The sequence below is a fragment of the Macrosteles quadrilineatus genome, unplaced genomic scaffold (genome assembly GCF_028750875.1).
Source record: "Macrosteles quadrilineatus isolate MER2022 unplaced genomic scaffold, UCM_ALF_1.0 Scaffold_12__1_contigs__length_5162894, whole genome shotgun sequence".
In the NCBI taxonomy this organism is placed as follows: Eukaryota; Metazoa; Arthropoda; class Insecta; order Hemiptera; family Cicadellidae; genus Macrosteles; species Macrosteles quadrilineatus.
Genome location: NW_026542605.1, coordinates 314,072 through 341,982, shown reverse-complemented (window position 1 = coordinate 341,982; position 27,911 = coordinate 314,072). Strand labels below are relative to the sequence as shown.

The 27,911-nt window shown below is 34.8% G+C and overlaps 2 protein-coding genes and 1 long non-coding RNA gene across 3 annotated transcripts; 1 reads left to right on the top strand and 2 right to left on the bottom strand.

The window, feature by feature from the left end:
• Positions 1-4: 4 nt before the first annotated feature.
• LOC129004902 (uncharacterized) lies at positions 5-4,066 on the bottom strand. The gene is made up of 3 exons (XR_008491778.1): positions 3,908-4,066; positions 1,110-1,281; positions 5-154 (listed from the first exon to the last, which is right to left on the bottom strand). It is a non-coding gene; the product is annotated as an uncharacterized LOC129004902 (long non-coding RNA).
• Positions 4,067-4,363: 297 nt separating this feature from the next.
• Positions 4,364-27,911, top strand: LOC129004867 (nucleoporin NUP35-like). Its single transcript, XM_054433552.1, has 7 exons — positions 4,364-4,565; positions 16,722-16,957; positions 18,106-18,267; positions 20,802-20,909; positions 24,157-24,286; positions 26,102-26,290; positions 27,562-27,911. The coding sequence occupies exons 2-7, from the start codon at positions 16,731-16,733 to the stop codon at positions 27,637-27,639; spliced, it is 894 nt and encodes a 297-aa protein (XP_054289527.1). The 5' UTR covers positions 4,364-4,565; positions 16,722-16,730; the 3' UTR covers positions 27,640-27,911.
• On the bottom strand, positions 7,768-16,072 carry LOC129004866 (uncharacterized). Its single transcript, XM_054433551.1, has 11 exons — positions 15,948-16,072; positions 15,533-15,719; positions 15,039-15,122; positions 14,275-14,384; positions 13,381-13,472; positions 12,571-12,672; positions 11,984-12,176; positions 11,246-11,394; positions 9,878-10,042; positions 9,453-9,579; positions 7,768-7,904 (listed from the first exon to the last, which is right to left on the bottom strand). Exons 1-11 carry the CDS (start codon positions 15,948-15,950, stop codon positions 7,887-7,889), a joined length of 1,230 nt encoding a protein of 409 aa, XP_054289526.1. The 5' UTR covers positions 15,951-16,072; the 3' UTR covers positions 7,768-7,886.

Sequence of the window (27,911 nt, the reverse complement as noted above, 5' to 3'; positions counted from 1 at the left end):
TTAATAGTTTATGTAGAACATTTATTTTAAAACATAGGCTATAAAGTAAATCATAAACAGTGGTAATCACAACAGTCTGTACTATCACACCTCACACTAATAACAAAACATTTTTAAGTCTTCAATGAGTTCACCAGCACCTCAATCAATGACTCTGTAACAAAAAACTGTGTTTTAGCTTTAATTTAATAAACTTGGGCAACACATTCAATGTGAAGCCTACAGCGTAGTTCACACTAGTAAACATATTGAATGTGGTACTGTGGGGTTATTGCATGAAGTTTTGGCTGTTATCTTTTTATTCGTGTCACTATAACATAGTAAAATATACAGTACAATAGACTCCCTCTTATCCAGACTCTCGGGACCGAGGTTAGTCCGGATAATGGGTTTTCTGGTTAAACTGACGTCCCACAAACTCATTAAAACTGACCATTTAAATGCATACTGTATATACAGTATTTGACTAAAATGTAGTAGAGCATTTTATTTAGACTAGTAATCACTGTTCTCATATCCTTAACACAAGAACAGTCGTTTCAGTAACGCTTACCTCCAACTTCCTGCCGACCTAGTCCGGTTAAACCGATGTGCTGATAAAAATTGCCCGGTTAAAGAGATGTAATTTCCACCGAGTGTTGTCTGGTTTAACCGATGTCAGGTTAAAAGGTGTCCGAATAAGAGGGAGTCTACTGTACCTTATCATGGCTATTAAACATGGTAATAATGTTCCCTAATATGCAGCGAGGAATATCAATTTTACTTAGCCTTAATACAAAGCGAAGAAGACTGATTCTGAAAATTACATTGCACTGCAACAGCAATGTTATGGGGTAAAGTTCTGCAGAGAAACTTTAATGTATTATACTATCCTATCAAATTTTCAGTTTCTATAAATTAATAGGCCTAATGACAATTAATAGCTTCAAATTTATATAAAATATGAAGAACCATAAACCATTAACCACCAACCATTAAGAAATAGGCCTGCTTATTAATCCGTTAGCCTATGGGTCTTTTTAAAAAGAGGACCACCCGCCAATCTTTTACAGACCATTGCGGCGTTTAGGTTATGTTATAGGCCTACCACATACAAAAAAACCACGCACCTGTTTGAGTCGTGCATGCAGGACAGCAGGAAAGTCAGAGTGGTGGGGAAAGACACCTCGCCCCAACGACTTATCCCCACCACTGCTCCAGGCCCTTACCCACCATGACCCTTCACCCCAACGTGCGCGAGACAGCGATGGTTCTGCACAGGTTCTTTTGAAAGTGGTAGGCCTATAAGTTTATAAACAAACAAGGTATCATTAACAAAATTTTTAGCTTTTTTCTATAAGCTAAGTTACTCATAAAAAAAAGACACGACTAGGTATAATTTGGCGCTTTTGACAATCAGTTTTGATAGAAAACTGTACAACACTAACCCAACCCAATGATGATGCTATTGGAACAATTTGTATTTATTTATGTGTTACCTGGTTTTTATTAACATAAACTAAACCAAACTGAACTAACCTTGTTTAACCACCACAGCACAGTGTGAAAGTCTATTTGAAAAGACTCTATGTCTTTAAATATTCATATCACGATACCTTTAATACTCAAAACAAAAATCAGAATTTATATCGCAGGGAATAATATAAAGTACGATTTGTATAACGAACTGATATTTCACCCAATATATAGGCCTATTGAAGGTACTGATATTGCAGGCTCTCTAAAGGACTTTACTGCAGTTCTTAATAGCCTACAATGTTTATAGTAGGACATTCTAGCATAAAATGAAGACTGTAAATGTATTGTTTCATCAAAATTACCCCAACTGAAGAAAAAATTGTAGGCCTAGTTATTTTGATCTTTATAATAATATGACCATAACAACCTGTATAATGATTTTTACATCACTAAGTAGAGGGCAGATTGTTTGTTCCTAAAAGTAGGTAACGGCACAACGGTTTTTGGGCGCTACAAATAACTAGCCTACAATTTAATCGTTTTTAAACTTAACGTATATTTTTCTGTCGTTGGAGTTTCAAATAGCATGTTTCTTATGGCCATGTTACTCTAAATAATTTCAAACAAACCGCCATTTAAATTAAACAAACGATGTTTTAATATTCTGACTATTACAACAGCGCGAGGAAATGCCTCTTTCAAAAGGTTACAGCATTCTAAGTTGTTAAGTTAGAGCCTATATGTGTGTATGAGTAGCCTTTATAAAGGCTAAGTATAGCGCTTCAGGAGCGCTTCAACGTCCAACCTCTCCATCTCAGAAGAAAGCTGCACGACATCCTTTTTTAGTTTAAACTGGTCCGTAGTGAGATCGATTCTACCGAGCTACAGGAGGGAATTAATTTCCTTATACTGAGAGGAACACGATCTTCGGATACATTTGCTCACTTGTACTTACCAACTAACTACTCTCTCAATTATTGTGGATTGGCCAGATTGCAGCGTCTTGGAAACGAAGTCGGATCACAAGTTGACTTCTTCAACGAACAGTTGTCTTCCTTCAGAAGAAAATGCTCCAACATTCTCTTTGATATGCCTGTTTTGTAGATGATGTTTGTTTGTTTTTCCTAAATCTCTTTCATTCTTGTTATTCAATTCATAGATTTATTGTTGTTTGTTGTTATTTTTTCACGTAGAACTTAATGTCATCATAGTTTATATTTTGTTAAATCTTGAGGAGATATTTGTTGTTGTTACTTACAAAATCTATAGGCCTATGCTTTTTCTGAAGTCCAAATTAATATAATTTTTTTGTTGTTGTTGTTATTATCTGTACAATACTTTGTTAATGTTATTATCTGTAATTTTTGTCACGTTGTTGTTTTCTTGTTATTATTTTTGTTGCAATGCTGCTTTGTTTCATGGTCATTATGTAACTTATCTTGTTATTTTTTTGTTATCTTTTCATTCTGCTCATGTGCTTAAAACACATAGGCCTATTTTGTAAATGGTGTATCCGTTGATATGAATAAATAAATAAATAAGTATAATGTAAAGAATGGGTACTTTCCTGTTAAAGGGAACATTCATTATTATAGAAAATTTCTTTTCGAATATCGAAATTTTATTTTTCTGTCCGTTAAACAGCCATTCCCCATGCCTTTTCTGTTATTTAACGGAATTTAAAGTCTGCCAAAGAATGGGAGATCCAATATAATATAGTAACCTACTAGGGTACTATAGTGTACACCCTAGGCCTGTCTATTGATAGCGGAACCTAGCCTTGCCCTACGCCAGAGTAATGCAAAGCCTAGCCAAGGCCCAAGTTATTTTAATGTTAGTTAGTTAGCCTACACATTTAATTGGCTTAAGGACCATATTTAGTCTACGGCATAGACTTTTTTCCAAACAGTTAACTTAATGGTTTACAGGCTATAGGTTTAAATGTGTCAACCTTAAGATTAAACTTAGCCTTTAAACATCTCACCCAACGGTTTCTAATATGAAAGTTACACCGCTTGGTAACTTATTTTGTAAGTGCCTTTAACCACACAGCCTAGACAGTTCTTATATAATTATAAGATTCGTCCTTTTGCAATGTTTATGGGAAATGTCGGTAGTCCTAACCATGTCCTAACTGTGTGACCGCTACAGGGGTACAGTTTCTTAACTGGGCTACGCTAATATCGATTGGAACTATCGAATTGAAATATTGATTAATAATCGATATTTTAAAATATAATATCTATTATAAAATTAATCTATCATAACCTAACCTAACCAACCAAACTTGTTGATGGTGAAAAAATCGCAGTTTACTAATCGAATCGATAGTTTCAATCGATATTAGTGTAGCCCAGTTAAGAAACTGTACCCATTGTTTTATTTGGACAACACTTGGAACAAAACACAACAAACACTTTTAAAGTCTACAGTATAAAAACTAACTTACAAGGGTGCACGGGGCTGGCACGGTAGAACGCATAACAATAAACACTCTTTTATACTTTTAAATCCGACTTCAAAACATACGATACTTCGATAAAACCTCAAATTATTTAAAAAAAAAACACAGCTTAAACACTTTAAAACTTTGAAAACTACAATCGCTATGGGGCACGGCAGGGGCAGCCGGCAGACAGATGAGATGACAGAACGACAGAACAGTAAACAACTCTTTTGCTTAAATTGTGTGAGAGTCGTTCATTTGAGATCAGCTCAATTTTACGGTTTGCGCATGCGCAGTAGGCTAGTCCAATTCCTGCCCTGAAACGCTCGCCTTTGCTTAGCCAGACGACATCAACAACAGGAACAGCCAACAGAGTGAATCAAAATTCAAAATCAACAGAAGACAGAAGGAGAAGACTGTTTCCGTCTTTTCTTTCTCTACTCTAGTCGTCTAGCATTTGTTATCTTTAAGAAGTGTCGGGAGAGCTTCGTAAAACTGTCTTGTCATTTCATGAACAAGCAGTGGAACAGCCTCTAGCAGTTGTACATCAACACTCTTTCTTTAGTTTCTGGGTCTGCTGAAGGCTTCATTATTAAAATTCTGAAAAAATCATAATAGTACACTTGGGCTCGCTTAAGTTGGGACGAGGCTGCTATAAAAGGTTGGTCTCTGGCTAATAATTCCAGATTTTTTTTAGTTAGTTTAAGTATTAAAAATTGTGTTTAGATTTTAGATATACGCAGAGGATAGGCCTACCGGATTAGGCGTACGGCAGTTACTGTCATAACCTAACCTAACCAACCAAACTTGCTGATGATGAAAAAATCGAATGTAGGTTAAATTCTGTTCATAAAATTATAAATACAAAAAATTCTAACAGTTAAGAAGAAGGGTAGTTTCTTAACTGGGATAGGCCTATGCTAATATCAATTGAAACTATCGAATTGAAATTATTGATTAATAATCAATATTTTAAAATAGGCTATATCAAAAATGTATTATAAATAAAATCTATATCTATAAAAGAGGATGTTTGTATATATATTTGTTTGTTTGTTTGTTTGGGGGTGATAAACTCGGACACCGCTGAACCGATTGCCACGAAACTTGGTACATACGTGTAGAATGTCATGGAATAGGTTTATACACCATCAATTTCGTGATCCGTCCAATAGGCTCCGCCCCAGTGGCTCTGGAGTTTCCCATGTTAACCTTATGAGAAATGGAATTAATGAATCTTAACAGCTGTTTCAATTAAACAAGTTGGTTCTGTTCTATGATGTTCAATAGCATTAAAGTTACAAGGATTACCAACAGGGTGCAGCACTATTATTTCTTTTACATTTATGACAACAGCTAATTTGCAACCAAAAAGGTGAGTGAGCGTAGCGAACGAGCTAACCTGAAGGCAAGTGAGCGCAGCGAACGAGCTCCAACCTAAAGGTGAGTGAGCGTAGCGAACGAACTTCAACCAGGACGTGATTGAGCCATGCGAACGAGATCATCTTGAAAATTAAGAAGTTAACCCTTAGAGTGCCAGGCGAGAAATAAAAGTAACGCTCAAAAAATGCCGATGATTTTTCCCGAAGGTCGCGCTAAAAATGCCGAGCGCGATCTGGCGATTTTTAGGTTAAAAATTTCGTAAAAATTGAATTTTCGATATTTCGACCAACGAAAATCGATGTATCGCATCTAGTAACTTTCGACTCAATGTTAATGTATGGGTTAAAAGAATCCGAGTATCCATTCGGTTGTTATGACAAGTGTTCGATCATTACGAAACGTCCGGTCAGCCGGACGTTGGCACTTTTGGCTCGTTCTAAAAACGTCCGGTCGGCCGGACGTCGGCACTTTTGGCTCGTTTTAAAAACGTCCGGTTCCCCGGACGTTGGCACTCAAAGGGTTAAACGGGGCAAAGCCCGCGGGTTACAGCTAGTTAAACTATAAAATTAAACTATCATAACCTAACCTAACCAACCAAACTTGCTGATGGTGAAAAAATCGCATGAAGGTTTAGCTTACTAATCGCATCGATAGTTTCAATCGATATTTGCATGGCCCAGTTAAGAAACTGTACCCGAAATGGCATTCAAAGCAAAATCTTTTGACAAAAAGTTACAATCACCGATGGGATTAAAACCAGGAACCTCTTGCATATCAGCTGAGCACTCTATCCACTACACCACTAACACCAATGGCTGTACACCAAACACCGTATCGTTGGGGCAATGGCGTTCTGGGCCCCCACACCACAACCCGGTGACGTCACTGCCGGACGCCTAATCTACGCCCTGTTACTGGATGCGTATCCTCGGTGTTAGATTTAAGAGTGTCGCCAGCAGTAAGTTGATAGGCCTAAGTTATTTAGCTTGCCTTTCATAGCCTAATCCCTAGCCTTGGTCATTTAGCTCTCATTGGATTCAACAGGTTAGGTTGAAGCAAGGCCCCACTAGAAAGCAGGCCATGCTGCAGGATCCATGACGTCACACTAGTGGATAGATTTCATTGATAAATTCATTGCCATCACAATTCCCAATTGTTTTAGGTAAATAAACAAGCTGGTTGATTGTAAGATTTTAATGGTAAGAGTTTATTATCACAACTATCCACCACTGTGACGTAGTGTTGCGCTGCCCGTGCTGCAGCATGGCCTGTTTTTTCTAGTGGGGCCTTGGTTGAAGCCTAATAAATGGACATTTAACTAGGCTAAATTGAGTGTCTACTAGGGATGAGCATTAATAGTTCATGTTTTGAAAATCAATGTTTTTCTATCATTCGGTTCGAGGTTTTTTACATCGATAGTAGCCCAGCCTAGGTTAAGGTACACCACGAACTGGACTAAGTTAGACCTAGAGACAAGTGTAACTAAGGCCTAGAGTGAGGGAAATAGGAAAGTTAGGTAAACTACATTTCTGAGGTTCTTGTTCTACTAAAAATCAATTTAAGTTATATGGTATTTGTTTACTCTAAGTTAAGGGGCTTCTAACGAATCTTGAAAAAATGTTTTTTTCCTCATTATTTGGCCTAGCCTATTTTCAACACTTTTTACATTATTTGGCACTTTTGGGGCAAACGCCTATTTCACCCTGAAAATCGTGTTTGAAAAATGCAAAAAATCGGCATTAGCCTAATTTTTACTTTTTATTATTTTTTTAATACTTTTAATGGGTTTTTACTAACTTATTATTTAGGATATTTTAAAGGCTCCACTTCATTAGGCTACCTATCTGTCCTACACAACTTATTCGAATGAAAAATATCGATACGGTATATATCCTAAGTTAGATTATTCTAAGTTATATATTGATTATTTCATTTGGTTAGTTAGGTTAGGTTAACCCAACTAACCAAACCTGATATATCGAGTGAAGTAGAACAGATAGCCTACTAAAGTGCAGCCATTTTAAACACTTTTCCCCTCTGGCACTTTTTTGGCAGTTTTTTAATGATTTTTCAAAGCTGATTCTGGGTAAAAACAGCAGTTGCTGAAAAAGTGCCAGAGGGGAAAGTGAATGTTAGTTACCAAAGCCAATGATAACTAAGGGACCTACAGTTTATAGTGGATCCCGAACCACATTTTTGCCTTGTAATTAATAAATTGTCCTAATTTTCAGGATAGTACTACGGCCTTTGTCAAAGTGTTCATAATGGGTCAATAAAATATCTAGCTAACTTGCCTAACCTTCAAGCTTATTTTAGCTTCAATGTAAGTTTAGTAGGCCTACCTACTTGAGTGTAGGGCATTAAATATATTTTGGTAACATATAATTTAGGCCAAGTTTATTATTTTTATAACATCGTTTTTAGTACCGTAGCCTATAAGTTAAACATTTAAGTTATTAAGCCAAATAAGGAACATTAAATTAGCATTTTGAATTTTCCAGTTTTTCACCAGATATTTATTTATTTGCTTTACAATATATAAATTTGTAAAATATCCACCATCACGACTGATATTGTTCCAGTTCAGTGTTCACAAATGTCAGTCCAAAGCTTGCATCTGAAACATAATTTTATTTAATTAGGCCTAGTTTAGTGTGACAAATGATTTTACACAATTTGTATGCACTATTACACTATTATCATGCATATATAATGCACTACGGTATTATCTCCAGTAAAAAAATGTATAGGCTATATATACACACCTGAAGGGGGGGGGTTGCCCTCTTCGTCCCCCCAGGATCTGCCACTGACTCATGAGGGGGGTAAAATTGTGGCCCGTAAACTACTATTTTAAAATTTAATTTGTTCTAGTTAAATTCACTACTGTAAAAATCTAGTCCAGGTAGGCTATACTGATGTCGGTACAGTAAATCCAATGTTAGCTTATTCAACTCATGATGCTCAAATAAAAAGTTTGAGGGCAGAAGTTTACCCCTGTTGGCTGTGACGTCACTTTTGCTCTGGGGGTAAGATTCTATTACTCCACACACACACAAACCACTTTTTTATTGGGCTCAGGGGGGCCCAAAAACTGATATTTTCATCCAACACTCAAACTCATAAATTTTGATTTGAACAATTGCCTACTTTCTCTAATAAATACTATGTAGGCCTATGGGAGGAAGTAAAAAGAAATTGGCAATGTCAGGATCTTTTTTAATGTAGTCTAATATAAGATGACATTAAAACTTCATAAGTCTATAAATATAGTATAATACCGGCTGTCTGTCCCAAAAAGAACGGATCAAAAGTAAACTGATATGAACACTTTATTCTTAAGGATAAAAAGTTAACTTAATATACATTTTATTTCTTAACATTCTAAGTTTTTCCTTACATTATTTCACCGCCTAACCTCTACATGTTCTCCGTTGTTCGCTCGGAGAAAGTCAAGGTGGCCTTCAAGCTCAGACCACACATTGTGTCGCATTTCATTGGATTTTTTTTCCTAAGACTTCCCTCATTTTGCTTTAAGTTCATCTAAGTTTGAGATCGGCAAGTTATACCCTTGATCTTTCACAAAGTGTAATATCTTGTGAAGAACTCTCTGAATACTACTAGATACATTTAACTCACGTTCAGCAGTTTGAAGGGACTTTCTTGGGCTTTGAAGATATGCATCTCGAATGCTGTCAACAGCTTCATTCGACAGTCGAGGCCTACCGTAACCTTTTTTATGGCCGATGTTTCCAGAATCCTTAAACTGCCTGTACCATCGCTGGATACTGTTTCTGGATGTTGGATTTACATTTTATACAGTCCGAAATCTTCTTTGTACTTTAACCACTGATTTAGTCTCAATGAGGCCACTTGAGGCACTGTGCTTTTAACTGCACATTCATAATGCAACTGTGAGGTTTGTTTATATTTTGAAAGTTCAAGCGTGCTCACAATAATGAACAGCTGATTTTTGTTGAAACATACTAAAAAAAACTTAAAGATGTCAGCTTTAAAATAAGCCATGCTTGACTTTCCTACGACCCTCAATAACACACATATTAAGCCATAGAAGATTTGATCCATTTTTTTTGGGACTCGGTGTATTACTCTCACTTATTGTTAGAAGAATATAAAATAAACATATTTAAGTATTAGGGCCTACCTTTGTTTTGATATCAATAAAAGTACTCTGCACTCTTTTTCTTAGTTTTTCACCAACTTCTGCATAGTAAACACTTTCAAACTCCTCTTCATTCATAAACCGAGATATCAATAATTTTGCTTCAGACCTGAAAATAAAATTTTTATTAATAAGACCCACAATAGCAAGTCACCTTTGATAACAAGTGTAATTTTCAAATACCGTTGAATTTATTTTACCTCTAATTTACATGTTATTGCAAACATCGATAAGAAGTCAACAATCTATTTAATAATCCCCATGAGAGTCTTGTTATCGAGATTCTGCGGTAGTTTATTTGTGTTTGAAATAATAATTCCTTCTTTACTGATTTAGAAATGATTTCTATATTGAGGGTGGATGCTTAAGCCCCTTAAAAACCTTAACTTACAGTAGTTGTGAATTACCTGACATTAATGTTGCTGTCTGCCAGCAGCAGTGCCCCAGTTTCAATGATTCGTTTGCACGTATCCCTCAAGTGTGGGTGAGTCAGAATTGTGTTTGGAGTTTTCAGAGCTACAACACAAGATAAGAGCCTTGCCGTTGCTGTCCGCACTAGTGGGTTGTTATGTCTGAAAAAGTTATTCAAGGACTCAGTTATTTAGAGCTATTATGGTTTTGCAAATAAGTAAATATTCATTTAATCACGCCATTTTTTATGTTCCGCCTTCTTATGAATCCAAAATCCTATTTCTTATACAATTATTCCACCCTGAATACTCAAATACCATTAATGGCAAATAATAAATAAATAGCACAAATGCCTTATTAAAATTGCATCTCAGAAAGAGTCCACAAATTTCATCAACTTCCATCTGAGCCATCCTCATCCTCCAGTTGTTAAAAGGCTCCTCCACCAAGCTTTGCCTCACCTACCAAGATGAGATTTGGACCCTTGATCTCCTCGCTTGAGTAACAATGCCTTAGACTTTAGACTGTTCTGCCATTGATCAAACTAAACTGCACAGTAAACACAATACACTAGCATAGTGGTTCATGTAGGTTGTAGCAAATGTGAGATACGATTATTATTTTCATTGAGTTATGTTTCTCCTTGCTTAACTGTTCCGTAAGTGATTTTGTTATGTTACTCTTGTCCGGTCTATCAAATTTTAAGGATTCAAGTCTATTGTCACTCTATTAAGTATAGGGCATTTTAAACTCAAATCTATATGTATAAAATCCAATGTATGCATGTTTGTTTGTTTGTTTGTCCTTTATGGACTCCGAAACCGCTCTACAGATTGCAATGAAACTTTCAGGCATTATTAAGCATTATTCAAGGATGGTTTGTGTGAAGTTTGGTGCAGATCCGTCAAAAGGGCTCCACCCCAGTGCTCTGGAGTTTCCCATGTTAACCTTATGAGTACTTGTATTTAAATGGGATTAAAGAATCTTAACAGCTGGTTCAACTAAACAATTTGATTCTGTCAAGTTCAATAACATTAAAAAGTTAATAGGTTTACCAACAGGGTGCAGCACTATTATTTTTTTAAATTTATGACAACAGCTAATTTGCAACTAAAAGGTGAGTGAGCGTAGCGAACGACCTTTAACCAGGACGTGATTGAGCCATGCGAACGAGCTCATCTTGAAAATGAACGAGCTTTTGACATAAAACCACATTAGGAAAGGACAACGTCTGTCGGGCCAGCTAGTTTATTATATTTTTTTAGCTTGACCTTAGCAAAATGGTTTTAGTAGTTTTAGCCCTGGTATGAATCTAGAACATTAAACTGCATCAGCACGGATGAAATACAGTATATCATACTCACATTGGTCCTTTGTCCACAATCGGCCGCACTGCTTGTGTTGTCTGAATGTATGTGACCATTTTATCTAAGGCGTCATTGGCGTACAGTCTGATTTCTTTATTACTGTCAGCTGTTCGGGCCAGTAGTGAATGAACAATTTCATCAAATTCCTTTAAATAATGAACAAAATGACAATCAAATGAAGCACTGTTAAAAATAACCAAAGAAATAATATTCATTTGTTCTATATTTTTTGTACGATTCTCTCTAAACTCCTTCCTTGCTCTCCATAATGATTGTTTTTATTTTTTCCCATTTTTTAATGTTAACCTTGTAAGACTGAGTTTTGTTAGGCTGTTGAAACCAAACCCATCTAATTATTCGTTTTGTACCTTTTCTCTATACAACTCAATTTACTTTAAAAACATGCCTACATGACGACTCCAGAATAAAAGAGAAGTTCTCATATAGGTACTACCACAGAAGACTTCAAAGTATAATTAATAAAAGGATACCACAACAAATTTATAACATTAAAAACATTTCCAAAATACATGTACGATCTTCCAGCATTTACAACAAATTATCATTTCTCAAATGGAAAACTTTTTGAAATCATTATTTTGTCATAGAAAATCTACTAGTTTGACAATTAAGTCTATTTTACACTTACAATAGGATTAAAACTATAAACGTAATTCAGATTAGTGTTGTGACTACTTCTGCAAAACTGGTTCCCATTTTAATGTATATACAAACCGGCCGGCAAGTTGAGCGCATGTGTGCGAAGAACTCGCGTGATGCTTGGCAAGCAAACATGGTGATGTGCGGGCGGTGGCCATGAAGCAGACAGCTGATTGCTCGGTACACGAGGCTCATGTGGGGCTCCAACTCATCTGGATATGAGTGTGCTAGTTGGAGGCATTCCTCCAAACCTGCTTTCTTTGTCTGCCTGAAAAATTATTAAGAATCGTCATTCGTTATTCAGCTTGACAAATTTTGACTAGCCTGTCAAAGTTCAAAACGACCATTGCCAGCCGAATAGAACTGTGACTTCAGATCATCTGTGTAAAGTTATAGAGAACTAACTTAAAATCATTTAAATCTTGATGTAAAGAAACTGGATGGGGCTTTTAAATGGACGTATAGTAGACTAGGCTGCTTATAGTATGTCTGTGGGAGGAACTGTCAATGTTTGAGACTAATACCCTAAAATTGTTTGTATCACACACTAACTCCTCAATGATCCACTGCCGACCTGGCAAAAGCCTCGCCTCAGTATTAAGTGCTGTGAACAAATGTAAAAGGCCTGCAGTGCATATGGACATAATGGGTGCAGTTCTTACCAGTCGCTCCTGTTGAGTTTAATGGCAGCCAGCCTTGCAACATCTTCCGGATGTTTGTCAAGCTGTTTTGTAGTCAGTAGGAGATTACCCATATGAGCGGTTCTGGAACGATAAAACGTTATTTTTTTTAACATTAATCTTTATTTGACTTTATTTTAAAAAACAATTTTTTATCATATAGTAAAACATAATGTATAATCTTATAAAACGAGTCAACATGATTAAAAGTAATTGTGTTCATGCTAACAAACTCTATTCAAACTCAGTTTTATGTAAAAACAGTGATTTATGGATTCCTAAAAAAAATGAGAAGTAACCTATAAAAAAAAAAAAAAAAACCACTTATCCTTCCCAGCCTCACCATTAGGTTTTATTCTTTTCTGTTTGTATTGAAGTTTTCCCCTTAATGCCAAGATTCCTCCCAAAAAAAACGGCAATCTTAAATATTGACTTTGACAAAAGAATTTTTTATTTTTGCTCTTCATATTTTGTACTAAAATCCTAGAAGGTCTATCAGTGATTTCTTGGCTGATTCTATAAATTTTACCTAAGCAAGCAAGGTTTATATAATCCTGGTATCTAACAAAGATGATCAGACTTCATGTAAAACCATAAAATTTTTGTAAATTCATGACTACATTGTAAGTAATTTAAAAATCTCACTACTTTCTTTGCTATTGAAAGACTGTACACATATTTATCTGAATTTGAGTACCTACTTAACGTAAGGACTGTAAGTACAAACATTAATTTAGAATTGGTTTTTGTCTGTGGAAGTTTGTTTTTCAGTCTCAGTAGTTTTTAACTTACATATTGCTCTTGGAATGTTTAGTTGAAGATAGTCTTCCCATAGAGTTAGGCACGTGTACTGGGGGAAGTCTTGCCACTGGTTTTGAAACAGTCTGGAACATTACACGCAAACAGCCTAGTTTCATATAGTCAGCGTCTGTCGTATATACAGGGTCCTTAAATATTCTGGGAATGTTTCATTTTTCGAACTATCCTGATAATGAAACTAAACTTAGCCACATAAGTACCATACCTAAAAATATACTTTTTGGAGAAGCAATTATGAACTTTTTTGTCATTTTGTGGATGTAGGAGTCGGAAGAAAATCTTAAACGAGAGTCTGAAGGCGGTGATTTGAAATTTTGGCTGGGGTGAAACTTTGAGTTTGGGCACAGTGTTTCCCTAATAAAGACCTTTCATTTAATGTTATACTCAACCTATGCTCTCAGTTAAGATTTCCTTCCGACTCCTTGTGGACCATCCCCAGTTTGATTTAAAAAAATTGTGATTTGCTTAAATAGGATAATTTTTATGTATAATTTGCAATACTAAAAAAATGAAAGGTCCCAGAATTTTTTAGGTCTTTTTTAGCCAGATGTATGTGTTGATTTTGAGTTGTTACATCAAAGTTCTTAACACCTCAAAAATTCACATTTAGTAAGGTTTATTTTATTGTTGTACTTATTTTAAATTTGCTACATAGCCTTTTGGATTTGCTTCTTTCTGATTGTTTACCAAAGAAATTTATTTTAAAATGAATAGGTATCCAATTAGTTAGGAAGTACCTAGTAGCTCTTTTAAGTTCCTTTTAACCAGTAAAGTATAATCACTGATGAATTTGTTAGGTTATCATTAGACATTTTAATCATACCATACTCCAAATAATGCAAAATAAAGATGCTATATTGTATTTACCGATGCAATCACAGAATCTGACATTCTACTGAGTGCTTTGCCATCATTTGCTTTAAACAGCTGTTCCAACTGGTAATGGGGACGGGGTTGTGATATAGATGGCAGAGGACCTGCAAAATAATGAGTTTAACTTATCAGTTAGCCTAGTTTAAATAACTTCCACAACGGTAAACATTTTTGCAGCGTTTACGTTTGATTCTTTGTCCTGTTCAGCTAGCTTCCAGGTTATGATTGTTGTTTTAGACGTCCCTTCAAGAAAGGGAATTTCCTATAGACTTATAATAAAAGGCAATTTCATTTTTTTAATATTTAACTTTTTCCAAAATTTTAATTACTCTAATTTATTTTAACACTCAGGTTTATATTTTTAAACTTAACAAGCTTAGGAGCCAATTTCAGAAAAGTTTGTCAGGCATTAATTTTGTTCTATATTATATTGTTGTGACCATATTATACTGTTTTATGTTCATTGGGCTATAAAACATCTCATTTGTTCATGCCATAGTCTGTTTGATGGAACCTGTCCCCTGACCCTCCGTCCACCCAGGTCTGGACCGAACCTTAAACCATTGGCCAGCTTCCAGGTAGATCTCCAGTCAGAAGACATGTTCCATCATACAGAGTATAGGCCCTACAATACTAATATAAAGTCAAATTGTTGATGCCACACATGTAGCCAGATCATATTCATAAAATACATGTTTAATTAGTCGTCTTAAGTACTCTAGCGATTTAATGCTAGTAATGGTCTCTAAAAAACTTACAGCATTTTCCATTGTTTTCTGAATTTTCTTCTCGCCTCTTACCATCAATGAATATTTCAGGCTTTTGAACTTCTTCATAGTATCCTAAAAAATGTTGGTGAGCATCTTATAAATAACAATAACTATTAACTTACACCTAGACTGGATAAATGTTTACTACTTTTTAAAATTACAATAAGAATAAATGAATAAAAGTCAAATAGGATCAAATAGGATTTTAACTAGGGGGCCTTTAATATGAAACATTATTGTACAAAAAATATTAGTTTTATGGTGTCTGTGCCTAAACCTTGAATTAATTCTTGGTAGACAATATACGAAAAAATGTATGTACCGTAAGTTATCTTAGCAGCAGAGTTGTTACTACAATAAAGTATTCACTAAAGAGAAAAGTCGTTATAGCATATCATTTTCATTCTGTTTGTTGTTTTTTTAGTCTTTTTTTTGTGAGGACAAAAAACTAATTGTACTTTCAACAGAAAATATTTTATTACCTTTTCCATTACACATAGAGCAGACAACTATCTTTTTTGGGTTCTTAGTACTTCCCATTTCAGTACATGAATTATCCTTTTCTATTTTTGGTTCTCCTTCCCCATTCATTCCTTGGTATCCCTGTGTAATTGCCTGTTCTTGAATGAACTGCCCCTCTCCCATCGTTATTTGCTTTTCTCCGGACAACTAGAAACAAAATAAAAATTAGTAGCCTAGATAATTAGTTAAATTTCCTGATAAATTGCTTTCTTTATCTGTATTAGTTAAAGAGAGTTGCAAACTATTTTTTATATCAGAGGTTTGTAGGATAAGGAATTTTAGGTTAAATCTTGACAGTTACAATTACATTTTCTTTATGTAGGCCTATTGTAACTTACTTAAACCTTACTGCTAGATTGAACGTTTTATACGCACCATGATATTAAACTTGAAACTCTAGACTAAAAAACTTTAAAAAAATTTAGAACTTTAGATTTTTAAGAACTTATTAAAACTTTATTACATCAAAATTTTATTTCTCTGGCATAACAATATTATTTTTAGCAACAATCTGAAAATCACACATGGTAAATTAGAACATATGGTTTTGAACTGTAAAATGTTATTTACATTTTAAGTATTTAATTTAACCAATGATTATAGAAATAAAATCATTTCAGTAGTATTATTGTTAAGATTATAATAATAGCAAAAGTAGCATGAAGCCGTGTTATTGTAAATTATTGTAAAATATGAAAATATGTATAAAACAAATCTTTACAATAATGTTAAATAACCAATAACCACCCATTGACTTTATTTCATGAATTAAAAGCTTAATACTCAATTTCATAATAAACTACAAACTAATATTATTAGTAAATCAGCTGATCGTCCAATGCAAATCTTATGGAAATTACAAGTTACAAGTTGTAACTTGTAGTTTATTATGAAACGGGCCCCTGGTTCCAATTTAAAAATAAGGTAAACATTCAACTCAATATTTTAACTGCAATTTTGTGTCATATTTTGTGTTTTTTGTTTGCATACAATCACATGATGTCAAAATAATATTTTTATGTAACTATATTAAATAATGAATAAAAATCTTTAGTTCCTTAATTCTATGTACAGAATGACAAAAACATTATATGAACTTACTACGTGAAAGAATAAAAGCCTCTAACTAATTTTTGTAATTTTTTTTAGAGATCAGAAATGGAGCCGATGACATTAGGATCACCTGTGGGAAGTCCGGGAACTCAGAATCCTTCGTCTCCGTTTTTGCCAGGTTTTTTGATGGGGGACCCTGCACCTCAACCAACCAGTCCCACCAAGACTCCCCGCCAAGTTCACTTTGCCCCTACCACTGCGGGGTTATCCGCTACATCACCTCTGACTCCGGGACCAATTGGACCCACTTCACTCAACGAGAGTTTTTCTAGGTAAGAGTCATATTGGTACCGTAAGAGTTTTAATTTTTGGTTTTTGTATCTGTTGCATTTTGTATGAAAGATTCACACATAAATTTTAAGGGAAATTGGAGAAAATCATTGAATTTTTATTGATATGCTGGGGGTTAAATCTCTCTTGCTACAAAGACCGAGACGCTAATCACTAAGCATATTCTTCCTCCCATACAAGTAATTGTAAGCCTTTTACATATTTTTCTATGACTTATCGACGTCAACTACAGTATATATTTTTACTGTGTGATGCTGAAAGTTGTAATGTGTAGTACGGTAACTGATTCAGGTCACTTGTATTGTGCTAACAAAGCATCTGGAACCTATGTATGAGGACTGTCCGAAAATGAAGATTTCCAATGAGGTCCAACTGCGGCCAAGTGAGATATATCAAATAATATGACATTAGTGCTTAATTACTATTTCTTTCCTAACCACTATTCTAGTTCCTAATTACTACCTACTAGTTCTAGAAATATTGGGAGGAAAATTCAGTGCCTTTTTTCCTCAGATCGGTCATTTATCAATTTGTTTAAGGTAGTGATTAAAGTTAAGGAATTCTTGCTTAAGAATTAGCCTACTGCATGTGTAACTCTGTCCTGAACAAGAGATTATTTAACTGATAAGATAATAAGGACAATGGTAAACCGTAGTAGTAGTAGTCTTAAACATGCTGATCCATATCTGCAAGCTTAGGTTTCCTTAATTTAATCACTGTATAAATACTGTTCAATGAAATGGCGACCATACATAGTAGGTAGGTATTTTAAGCCAAGTATGAATGGAGATGAGTGTAGGATGAGTGGCGCGATCTTGTAGTCTTGTTAGTGACTAAAGCTGACATTCCTTAGACGCAGCTGTTAATTAATAGCCCATACAGCTAAATGGCAACTAAGGGACCTACAGTTTATAGTGGAATCCGAACCACAATTTTCCTTGGTAGCCTATATACGAATTGATATAAATGACCCTGATGGACACCTACTGCCAGCCTCATGGTGCAAATGTTTGGGCATAGCCTTCTGTTAACCCTCTAGCGCACCATTTTCACGTCCATACCCTTTTCCCCAAGCACAAAGCCAAAGTACAACAAGATAATTTGAAACTAAACCATTTTTCATTTACAGGTTTCACAAAAACCAGAGGGAGAAGTCCGGGGGGCCTCCTACTGTAGGGTTGTTTGACACGTTAGACGTGACTGCTTCTGCCCTACCCCCCTCCACCCCCACCACCCCATATGAGCCAAGCGCTCAGCTGATGCACACACCACAACAGAGCACAAACCAATCGTGAGTAACATGTTTTATTTTTGACTTTAGGACACTAGGTAGCCTTTTCATTCCATTGTAAAACCCAAAACCTGATTGGTGTTTGTTTTGTGGTGCAGACTCATTTTTCTCTCTTATTTTGAAGCAAAATTTTACAGTGTGTGCTGTACTCTCCCTTTGATTTAAACTCTTTGGTTGTGATACCAGAGGACAAGTTGTAGTTAGTTTACTGTTACATGAATAACTTAATGTACCAACTAACTATAACTCAGTCAAATAACTGGCTGTTCCAGACCATTTATAAGGGCTTTGTCATGGATCTAAACAGTTTTATATTACACACCTTGTGCCTTTGTGAAACCATGTGGTGGCTATTTTTGTATGTAACGTCTGCTATGTACTGGCGGGCATGTGTTCAGAGGTAGAAAGTTTGAAACTAAGTATTAAAAATAAAAACAGACTAATAATAGTGATTCAAACCATACTCTTACTTCATAAAACAGGTAGGCCTAACAACAATATTTTCTCTCATTCAGTAACTCTTTTAGTAGGCCTTTTTTAAAAACTAATTTCAAAAGGTATTTTAAAATTTTAGTGGTTATTTATTATAATAGGTAAAACCCATAATATGTTGAATTTAAACAATAGAAATACAAGAATACCCCTGACGTAGCAAACCTGCAGACTAAATGAATTTCCTTTTTTTGTCTTTTATATTTTCACTTACAAACTCCTTTTAAATGTTTAGATTTATTTCCTATTTAATTTAATAACATCAATTTTAATAAATACTCAGGTTTGCAGCTACAAGGAAGGTAATAAAGTGTGTTTTTTATTACAAATTTAATAGCTTAGTATCAAATAAACAAATTTGTCAAATTTTAACAAAATTTTATATAGACTACCTCTTAGAAGAAAACTACAACAGTTTATTTATTCTCCATAAGAACGACATGGGAATTCAAAATTACATTGTTTTTCTTTCTCCGTAGTTATTAGGAGTACCGGTACAAAAATGCTTCAATATACTTAATTTGTTTTATAAAAGCTCCAGAAAATAATTTTGGTAAAGAATTGCGAAATTTTATGTTTTGGGGGTAAAAAATGAGGAATACCTATTTTTTTACCAAATAAAACACAGTTCCCCTAGTTAGATCATGTTAGTTCGCAAACTTGCTTAAATAAATGTAGGTTTATCTGTTTTAAAAAATTTGCTTAGAATTAGTCAATTTTTATTTTGGCTATCTCCACAATTTTCAATGCAAAAATGTTCTACCCCTAGCAGGTTTGACTACACCCCTAAACTTTTATGTAACATATTATAGATGAGGTTTTGTAAAATAATTGAGTAATTGTTTCAAAATATTAACAAAGTCGAAGTTATGAAATGCTTTGTGTGGGAGGATTACCAATTGATGTTGGCATTTCATCCAACCCTATGGAAAAAAACAACCCCAGTGATAGCCACTGGGTAGACTTTGAACCTAAATCCAAATTTTTATGATCGATCCTGTATGGGATAAGTACACGGGAAATGGTAATTAACTGGACTATCTAATACAAGTGGAGTTTGTTTTGATACTTACCGTTTTTATTTTTGATTTACCCACTCAAACACTATATTAAGTCAACCAAACAAAACCGTCTGTTTAACATACTGTTGCCTGTCCTGTGGTACAACCAAAGAGTAAAGTGCAGACTAAAATAACAGAAACAAATTTTATCAACATCATCACACTTTTACATAACCAGATATAAAACTTTAAATATTACAAACAAAGAGATATTAAATATACTTGCAGAATACGAAGTTCATTGTATTACATAGTGATTTACCACTTACCTACCTATGTTGGAGTATCCCTGCCCTGTAGATGTTTGACCTGTAACGTCTTACAAAGCTTGTTGGTATAATTTATCACTCATTTTGAGGGGATGGGAGGAAGGGTTAAAACCACCCCCCTGCTCTATACAGGACACCACAGGGGTAAAATCCATCACTAGGCTCAACAATTTCGAGTATGTTTGTGAACCTACAAATATCATCATTTTATTAAATTTGCTGCATATTATTTATAACAAATTGTACATGTAAAATTCGTTCTTAGTTATAAACTAGATTTAATTAGGTATTATTATAGTTGTAACTAAGTAAAATAATATAATTTTGAAAATAGTGCTTCTTCACTTAAGTGTTAATTTTTTCTTTAATATTGTACATTGTGTTTTCAATGCTTGAGCAGTTATAATTTATGACACAACTGACTGACATGCTTCATTGTTAACGTGTCAAATTAAACTTTCAACCATAGTGATTTTTTTAGTCGTCTCAAAGGTTTGGAAAAAAACAGTAATACATCTTGTTACACCTAATCATTCCCAAACAACATTCCTAATTGACAAACAACTCAGTGCAAATTGTACTTAAAATAAAGTATATTCAGGTTTGATCACACTTTGTGTCTCTAAGCAATTTTCATGTCCTATTGAGGTTTCTTGCATGACTGTAACATTTCACAAGACATTGTCACTAACGTAGCTGATTGTTTCCGCAGGAGTGCAGAAGAAGGTGAACGTTGGGTGACAGTTTTTGGGTTTCCACCAGCCGCAGCTTCATCCGTCCTGGGACAGTTCTCTCAAGTGGGACACATTATTGAGCACAGGTAAATGTATAATTTGATTTTTTAATGTTTTTTAAAATTTTTGATTACCTGGTTTGAATAATTTTTTGAACATTTGTGTTTATTTATTTTTTATGTCCTTCTAGGAGAGTTTTCTTAGCTTTCAAAGTCTATTTTTAAACCACCAAAACTTTCAAATTAGTCCTAAGCCGAAAGTTGAGATTTTTGGTGGATCGACATGATTATTATTAGCAAATCTACTTTACTTTCTCACGTTTTAATATTGAACACTTGAATCCTGCATAGTCTAAAACACCCTATATACACTATACAGGGTGAAAAAAGTCCTGGGACGGCTAAGTATTTCAAAAAGTAATATAGATAGAGCATCAAAACTTGTTACACAGTTACTCTGCATTAAATTTTAACACATTATTCAAAGATGCGCTACCTCTTCAGGAGGACGGCCCGCTAGGAGTCAGAAGAAAATCTTAAATGTAATCATAGGTTGATATGCACATCAAATTAAAGAGATTTTTGTTAGTAAAATACAATGCCGCAAAACCAAACTTAAACGGACAACAGAGTCAAAAATGACAGCTGTTCAAAGATGCATTAAAATTGCATTGCTATTATACGCGACCTCCTCAGGGGGGCGCCCGCTAGAAGCTGGAAGAAAATCATAAACGTATGCATGGGTCGATATGCACATAAATTAATTAAAGGTCTTCATTAGTACTGGGTATAAAATGGCTGCCGCTCAAATATTCAAAATGGCAGGATCAAGAAATATTTGAACGGCTGCCATTTTTGACTTGGTTGTCTGTTTGAGTTCTCGTTTGTGGCATTGTATTCTACCAACTAGTAAAAACCTTTAATTTGATGTGCATATCGACCTATGCTTACATTTAAGATATCCTTCTGACTCCTTGTGGGCCGGCCCCCGCTGAAGAGGTAGTGTATCACGTGTTAAAATTATGTTAATGCCCAGTAACTGTGTACCAAGTTTTAAAGCTCTATCTTTATTAATTTTTGAAATATTTAACTGTCCCGGGACAATTTCCACCCTTTATGTGGACAAATATGTAGTTAGACTAATCAGATTGCTCCTTCCGTCTATGCTATAATATAGATAACTAGCTGTAACCCGCGGGCTTTGCCCCGTTTAACTTCTTAATTTTCAAGATGATCTCGTTCGCTACGCTCACTCACCTTTAGGTTGGAGCTCGTTTGCTCCGCTCACTTGCCTTCAGGTTAGCTCATTCGCTACGCTAACTTGCCTCCAGGTTGAAGTTCGTTCGCTACGCTCACTCACCTTTTGGTTGCAAATTAGCTGTTGTCATAAATGTAAAAGAAATAATAGTGCTGCACCCTGTTGGTAATCCTTGTAACTTTAATGCTATTGAACATCATAGAACAGAACCAACTTGTTTAATTGAAACAGCTGTTAAGATTCAATAATTCCATTTCTCATAAGGTTAACATGGGAAACTCCAGAGCCACTGGGGCGGAGCCTGAAAGGATTTTTGAAATAAGAATATGCCTATATGTTAATCGGGAATGTGAGCTATCATCATGCCAAGTTTCAGCCCAATCCGAACAGTATTTTTCACGTTCACTTGTCACAAACATACATCCATCCATACATCCAAACTTTCTCATTTATAATATTGTGACGCAAAATTCTAGGGGGGGAATAAACTAGTATTCACCAAAGTCAGGCTAGGCCTACCCTAGAACTGGCCACCCTCAAATTTCTTCCCCGGAGTGCTCAGAAGGAGCCGAGAAAAATCCAGGGGTCGATACGAAGTTGTCACGGTTTGACTGATCAATTTATTTAAATTTAATCGAAGGCTCAGAGCTCTAGAAGCGCTCAGGAAATCCTGCAGACGCCCAGTTGGAGCTATATCATCCCAGCCTTCGTAAAAATGTTTTGGTAAATTTTGCCTAACCTTTGGAATGACTCTGTAGGGCCGACGAGTATTCTATCTTAGCCAATTTGATTCAATTACTCGTAATGAACTTTAAAATAATGGACTAAAGGCCTAGGTAAATAATATAGAATATAATATGACGTAAAACCCAATCCCTACACAGAGTCGTCGGGGCCTAATTAATATAATTGGACGGATAATTTATCGTGATAGGTTTAAAATAAATTTAATATTAATTGTCGTAGCTGATTATTCAACTCAGCCTGCTCCCAAGACTTGATACTTTCACCCGCCAAAGACGGGGTTTAGAACTCAGACGACAAGTCTCGGGGTATTAAAACGGCGAATTTACTGGAGTAACTTAAGTAATAATTAATCGTGAAACGAACGGAATTAACGTAATTTAATAGCCAATTTATTTAAAAGAGCCGAAAAATATCCACCGCTAGTCACTGGCAGGCAGGAACTGGCGGGTTTTGTACAAGTCGGCGAAAACTAAGTTAATAAAATTTAGTTATTGAAAATCGAATTTGGAAACGGGAATGCGAATGTTAAACGGAAATCTAAACGTAAATCGTAGCAATGTGATTAACTAATATAGCTAACCTTCGGTAAACAAATTATCGCTGATCGTGCAAGCGTTGATAACGGGCGAATGTAATGACGAAGTTACTTCGAAGACGGCGTACGAACGAATAATCCTGTCTTTGAGTAAAATCCTTCGTTCCTGCTGCCCGCTCGAGGCTTACGCGCTCAAGCGGCGAACTTTAGTACTACTAGATAACGGCTGATCGAATTCACTTGTTGAGCTGGTCTAGTTTCATCTGTCGTCTGTCAACAAATAAACACCAGTTTGGGGTTATGTCGTCGGCGGCGTTAAATATCTGTAAAATCGGTCGGTTTAACTTTATTATGTGAAACAAAGTGCTATTATGAATAAATATGTAGTTGTGGATGTGTTTGTGTACTTCACTGTGAATAAAAATAGGCCTACGTTCTTTGGCCCATAGCCCAAGCTATGGCCAACACATAGGCCTAGGAGTAGGCTACTGTGGTTAAAAATCGGGTAAGTTCTGGTGTTCATTTATTCGTAGTACGTTTTTACCCCCCTTAAAATTTGGTACCTTACAATATTAGTAGGATATGCACATACAACTTGCAATCAACAAGCAGATTTAAACTAACTCACAGGTACCATAGGGAAATCCTGACAACAAAACTATGCATTTGTCTAGTGAATTTGCTTATAAACATTTTCTGGATGAAAAGACTGATTTACTCTCAGATTCTAATATGATCACCACTGACATTTTTTGGTGTAACTAATTAGTTGTTTAACTCTTAACTCCTTTTAGATTTCCCGGCCAAGGCAACTGGGTGAACATCTGCTACGCTAGCAAGCTTGATGCTCGCCGAGCACTGTCGTACAATGGAAAGGTGCTCTCCGGACACACCATGATCGGAGTTGTACCTTGCAGAGACTATGTGAGTAATTATTAATAGAATTATAGTGGTGACACAGCTGGTTTAATTGTTTCAGAGCGGGACTTGAGAAATGGAGAACCAGGTTAGAATCCTGTTAATCACTATTTGGCTCTTTGTGATAATAGTCATATCTAATAAGAACAATTTTGGCTAGTGACCAAGAAGATGAGGTTTTGTAAAATAATTGAGTAAATGTTTCAAAATATTAACACAAGTCGAAGTTATGAAATGCTTTGTGTGGGAGGAATATCAATTGATCCTTTTGTAATGCACCTACGAATATAAACAGTTCCAATTTATACAGATTACTGAGGTTACCATTGTAATATTACAACCACCTTGTACAAGGGTCGTGACATGCACATGCTGACCTGTTCTGCACAAGGATGTAGGATAAGGATGACATTCTGCACTTCTTGCTTTACCATTTACCAAAAAACTGGATTTTAGGGTCCAATTTACAAAAGAAATGGTCTGATTTTTCCAGTTTTTGCCAGAGTATTAAACTCATAGTTTTTTGGGTTATGTTTCAGAATAAATTGAACTAAATGAATGGCTAAGAAGCACGTGCAAATATGCAGATAAACACAAATAGTTATTTGATAATTTTATTAAACTTTAATTCAAATTTCAAGTTTTTTACATTATTCTTGCAATTTTTTTAAAGATCAATTATTCAATGAGAAGACCTGTAATTCTAAGATACAGCATGAATAATAGACAGACTTTTCTTAGAAGGTGCCCCTGTACAGTGAGTTTAAATATGGTTTTTAATGGAATTATTGATTATTATCAAAAACTAGTTCAATACATATTTTAAAACTTCGATTGTTTCCACAGAATCGTCTTCACCTATAACCCATTGTAGAATATCATTTTGCAAAACTCTCATTTGAATCACTTAGTAAAGTATGTAGCATATCATGGTAAAATAGTAAGAAAATTAGTTAGGCCATGTCCATTTTCTCCTCAGACCTTAGACCTTCATTATAATCTAAAGTTGAATATTCTTAGAAAATTTTAATATTTTTTGTGCCAGAAATAGTTTAATTTAAACTGAAATTCTTTGCCAAATCTATTTGGCATTCCAAAATGAAAGTTCTCATTGAATTTCAACTGCATGCCTATTAGTTGTTGTTTAGCAAATTTCCCTAAAGGGAACTAGCTATTACCTTAGGTGGCACGGTAAGACATATGCGTGGGAACTATTTAATTTTTCATTTTGATGTCCCCAGGGGCAAAAAACACCATTCCTTCAAATTTGTATATATGTATGTTTTATATAGATATAGACATATGTGTCTGTGAACACGATAACTTGAGTAATTTTTGTCTGATTTTGATGAAATTTGGTTTAAAGGTGTAAGGGAGGATAAGCTTGAATGAGTTTGCGAACCAGCATGATCGGACCATGGGAACGGGGTTTTACAAGGGGTTTTATGGGGTAAAAATTTGTTTTTCTCATTCTTGACCCTCAAAACACAAAATTTCTCAGTTTCTCTAAAACTTCTTAAAGGGCTTATAAAAACAAAAAAACAAATGATATAGTATATAATATAGTACCGTTATTGGTAACAGAGAAAAATCAAAAATTGTAATTTGAAATTCCCATGTTATTCTTATGGATAATTTTGTAAAATGTTGTAGTTTGCTTGTTTATGGATACATTTTGATCAAACTTGTCAAATTTATTTATCTTATACCATGCTATTAATATTTTACTAAAAACACAATTTATTAGTTTTCCTTTTTACAAATTTACTAACTTTTTACATTTCAAGACTTAAATATTTTATCCTACACTTGTGGTTACAGACACAACAAGGCAGTGCGTTGAAGGATATGACCAACATGTTCAGCAGTACTGCCACGCCGACAACACCCAAATCCCCTCAGGTGACTCGTCTGTCCCAGCGACGGTTGGTAACATCCCCCACTTCACCGTACGCTCCGTCTCCCCGGGGCGGACGTCCCCTCAACATGACAGCCCAAACGGAAAATGAGGTTTGTGTTAACCTTTTTGTTAATTTTGATGGGTTTGATTTTGCTGTGAAAGTAACTGAGGTCAAAAGTTCTCGGTGATAAGAAAATAGGTCCCAAAGCAGAACTACGGGCGACAGTGCGACATTGTCGCAGAAAGACGAGAAGGGCTGCAGAAAGCCCAACCTGCCCAACTATTTTCTTGAATTTTGTTTTGTTTTATTTTTTAGATTTTTTAATTGGAATTTTTTTAAATATTTTCTTTGCAGACAAAGGGCCACATGGCCCTTTCTTACACTTAACCTATAATGTATATAATTATGTTTTTGCAGAAAATTTTACATAACAAGTTAGAGAAATTGTTTTTTTGCAGAAAATATTTCTGTAGAAAGTTTACAACTTTATTTTCTGCAGAAAAATTTTCTATTCTACAAACAGTGATGCTCCAGTCCTTCTATAGTTTGCCAGTTCATACTTTAGAATAAATAATAAGCTTTTTCATGTTTAAATAGTATTTTCGAACATCGCTAATATCCTCCTCTATCAAAGCTTCATCAGGTATGAATAAAATGAAAATCAACAGTAACATCTTTTGAAAAAATGCCTTGTTAGCGAGATATCAACATTTTTAGTATTTAAAATATATTTCTAAAACCATACCAAATTTCATAATGATATCTTTAATAGTTTTAGATATATACATTTTAAATACTAAAAATCCAAAACGCTGAATATTTTGTTAACAAGGCATTTCTTTAAAAAAGTTTTATTCTTGATTTTTGTTTTATTTTGACTCATAAAACCTTTTCCTGGATTTTGGCTATTTACTTACGGAACACCATGTGTTCTGGCAGTTCATATAGAACTTAAGGTATTACAGCTGATACTGTCAGATCTATTCATGTTTTTGGTATACACATGCTGTGTTGTTAGATGAATACAAGCTGTTATTAGATAAGTTAGGCTACTTTTTTACTCATGAGGATTTTCCAGCGAGCATTATTAATTTTATTCTGGAATATTATTGTGCTACCTTCAGATCAAGCAACATCATTATAAATATTTCTTGAGCTCAACCTCATATTGCCTTATTAATGATAGAGCATAAATGTACTAAATCAAATGTAAATTTAAAATCATGCCGATCCTAGCTAATATGAATAAACAGTCACTACATATGTCATAAAATTTCTTTCAAAAGTATTTATTTGTTATTTTAACTCTGTTTAACTCTGCTAATCTAAAAATGTTTGTATTTGTTGATAGAAATTCAAGATTTACAATATCTGTTACAGGTGCACGGGTCACAAAATACCCCAACAAAAAGTACAAGTTTTGTGACAAAAGCAGTGGATTACGTATTCGGTTGGTAACACAAGTTTCCAAGTAAATCAATTTCAACAGACTTAGGTATTATCATATTTCAACTCTACTTTCCTGGACATTACTCGTTACTGGACGTTACTCGTTGGACGTTACTCGTACTTTTGACTTCTAAGTTTTATACACTTAGACCTAACTATTGTTTTGTGATTATGTTTCTTATACTGTAAACCTATTGACGGTTGTTATATTCTGACACCATTGTTATACTGCTTTACATTATATGTTGTAATTTTTTTAAGAAATATACATATGAAAATTA

Bases quoted from the DNA above. Each gene is read 5' to 3' on its own strand.
- LOC129004866 (XM_054433551.1), bottom strand. The intron at 12,673-13,380 runs GTAAGTTAAAAA...TTATCGTTCCAG, and splicing joins AAACATTCCAAGAGCAATAT to AACCGCTCATATGGGTAATC. The intron at 9,580-9,877 runs GTAATTCACAAC...TTTTATTTTCAG, and splicing joins GACAGCAACATTAATGTCAG to GTCTGAAGCAAAATTATTGA.
- LOC129004867 (XM_054433552.1), top strand. From the start codon at position 16,731: ATGGAGCCGATGACATTAGGATCACCTGTGGGAAGTCCGGGAACTCAG. The intron at 18,268-20,801 runs GTGAGTAACATG...TTGTTTCCGCAG, and splicing joins CAACAGAGCACAAACCAATC to GAGTGCAGAAGAAGGTGAAC. The intron at 26,291-27,561 runs GTTTGTGTTAAC...TATCTGTTACAG, and splicing joins CAGCCCAAACGGAAAATGAG to GTGCACGGGTCACAAAATAC.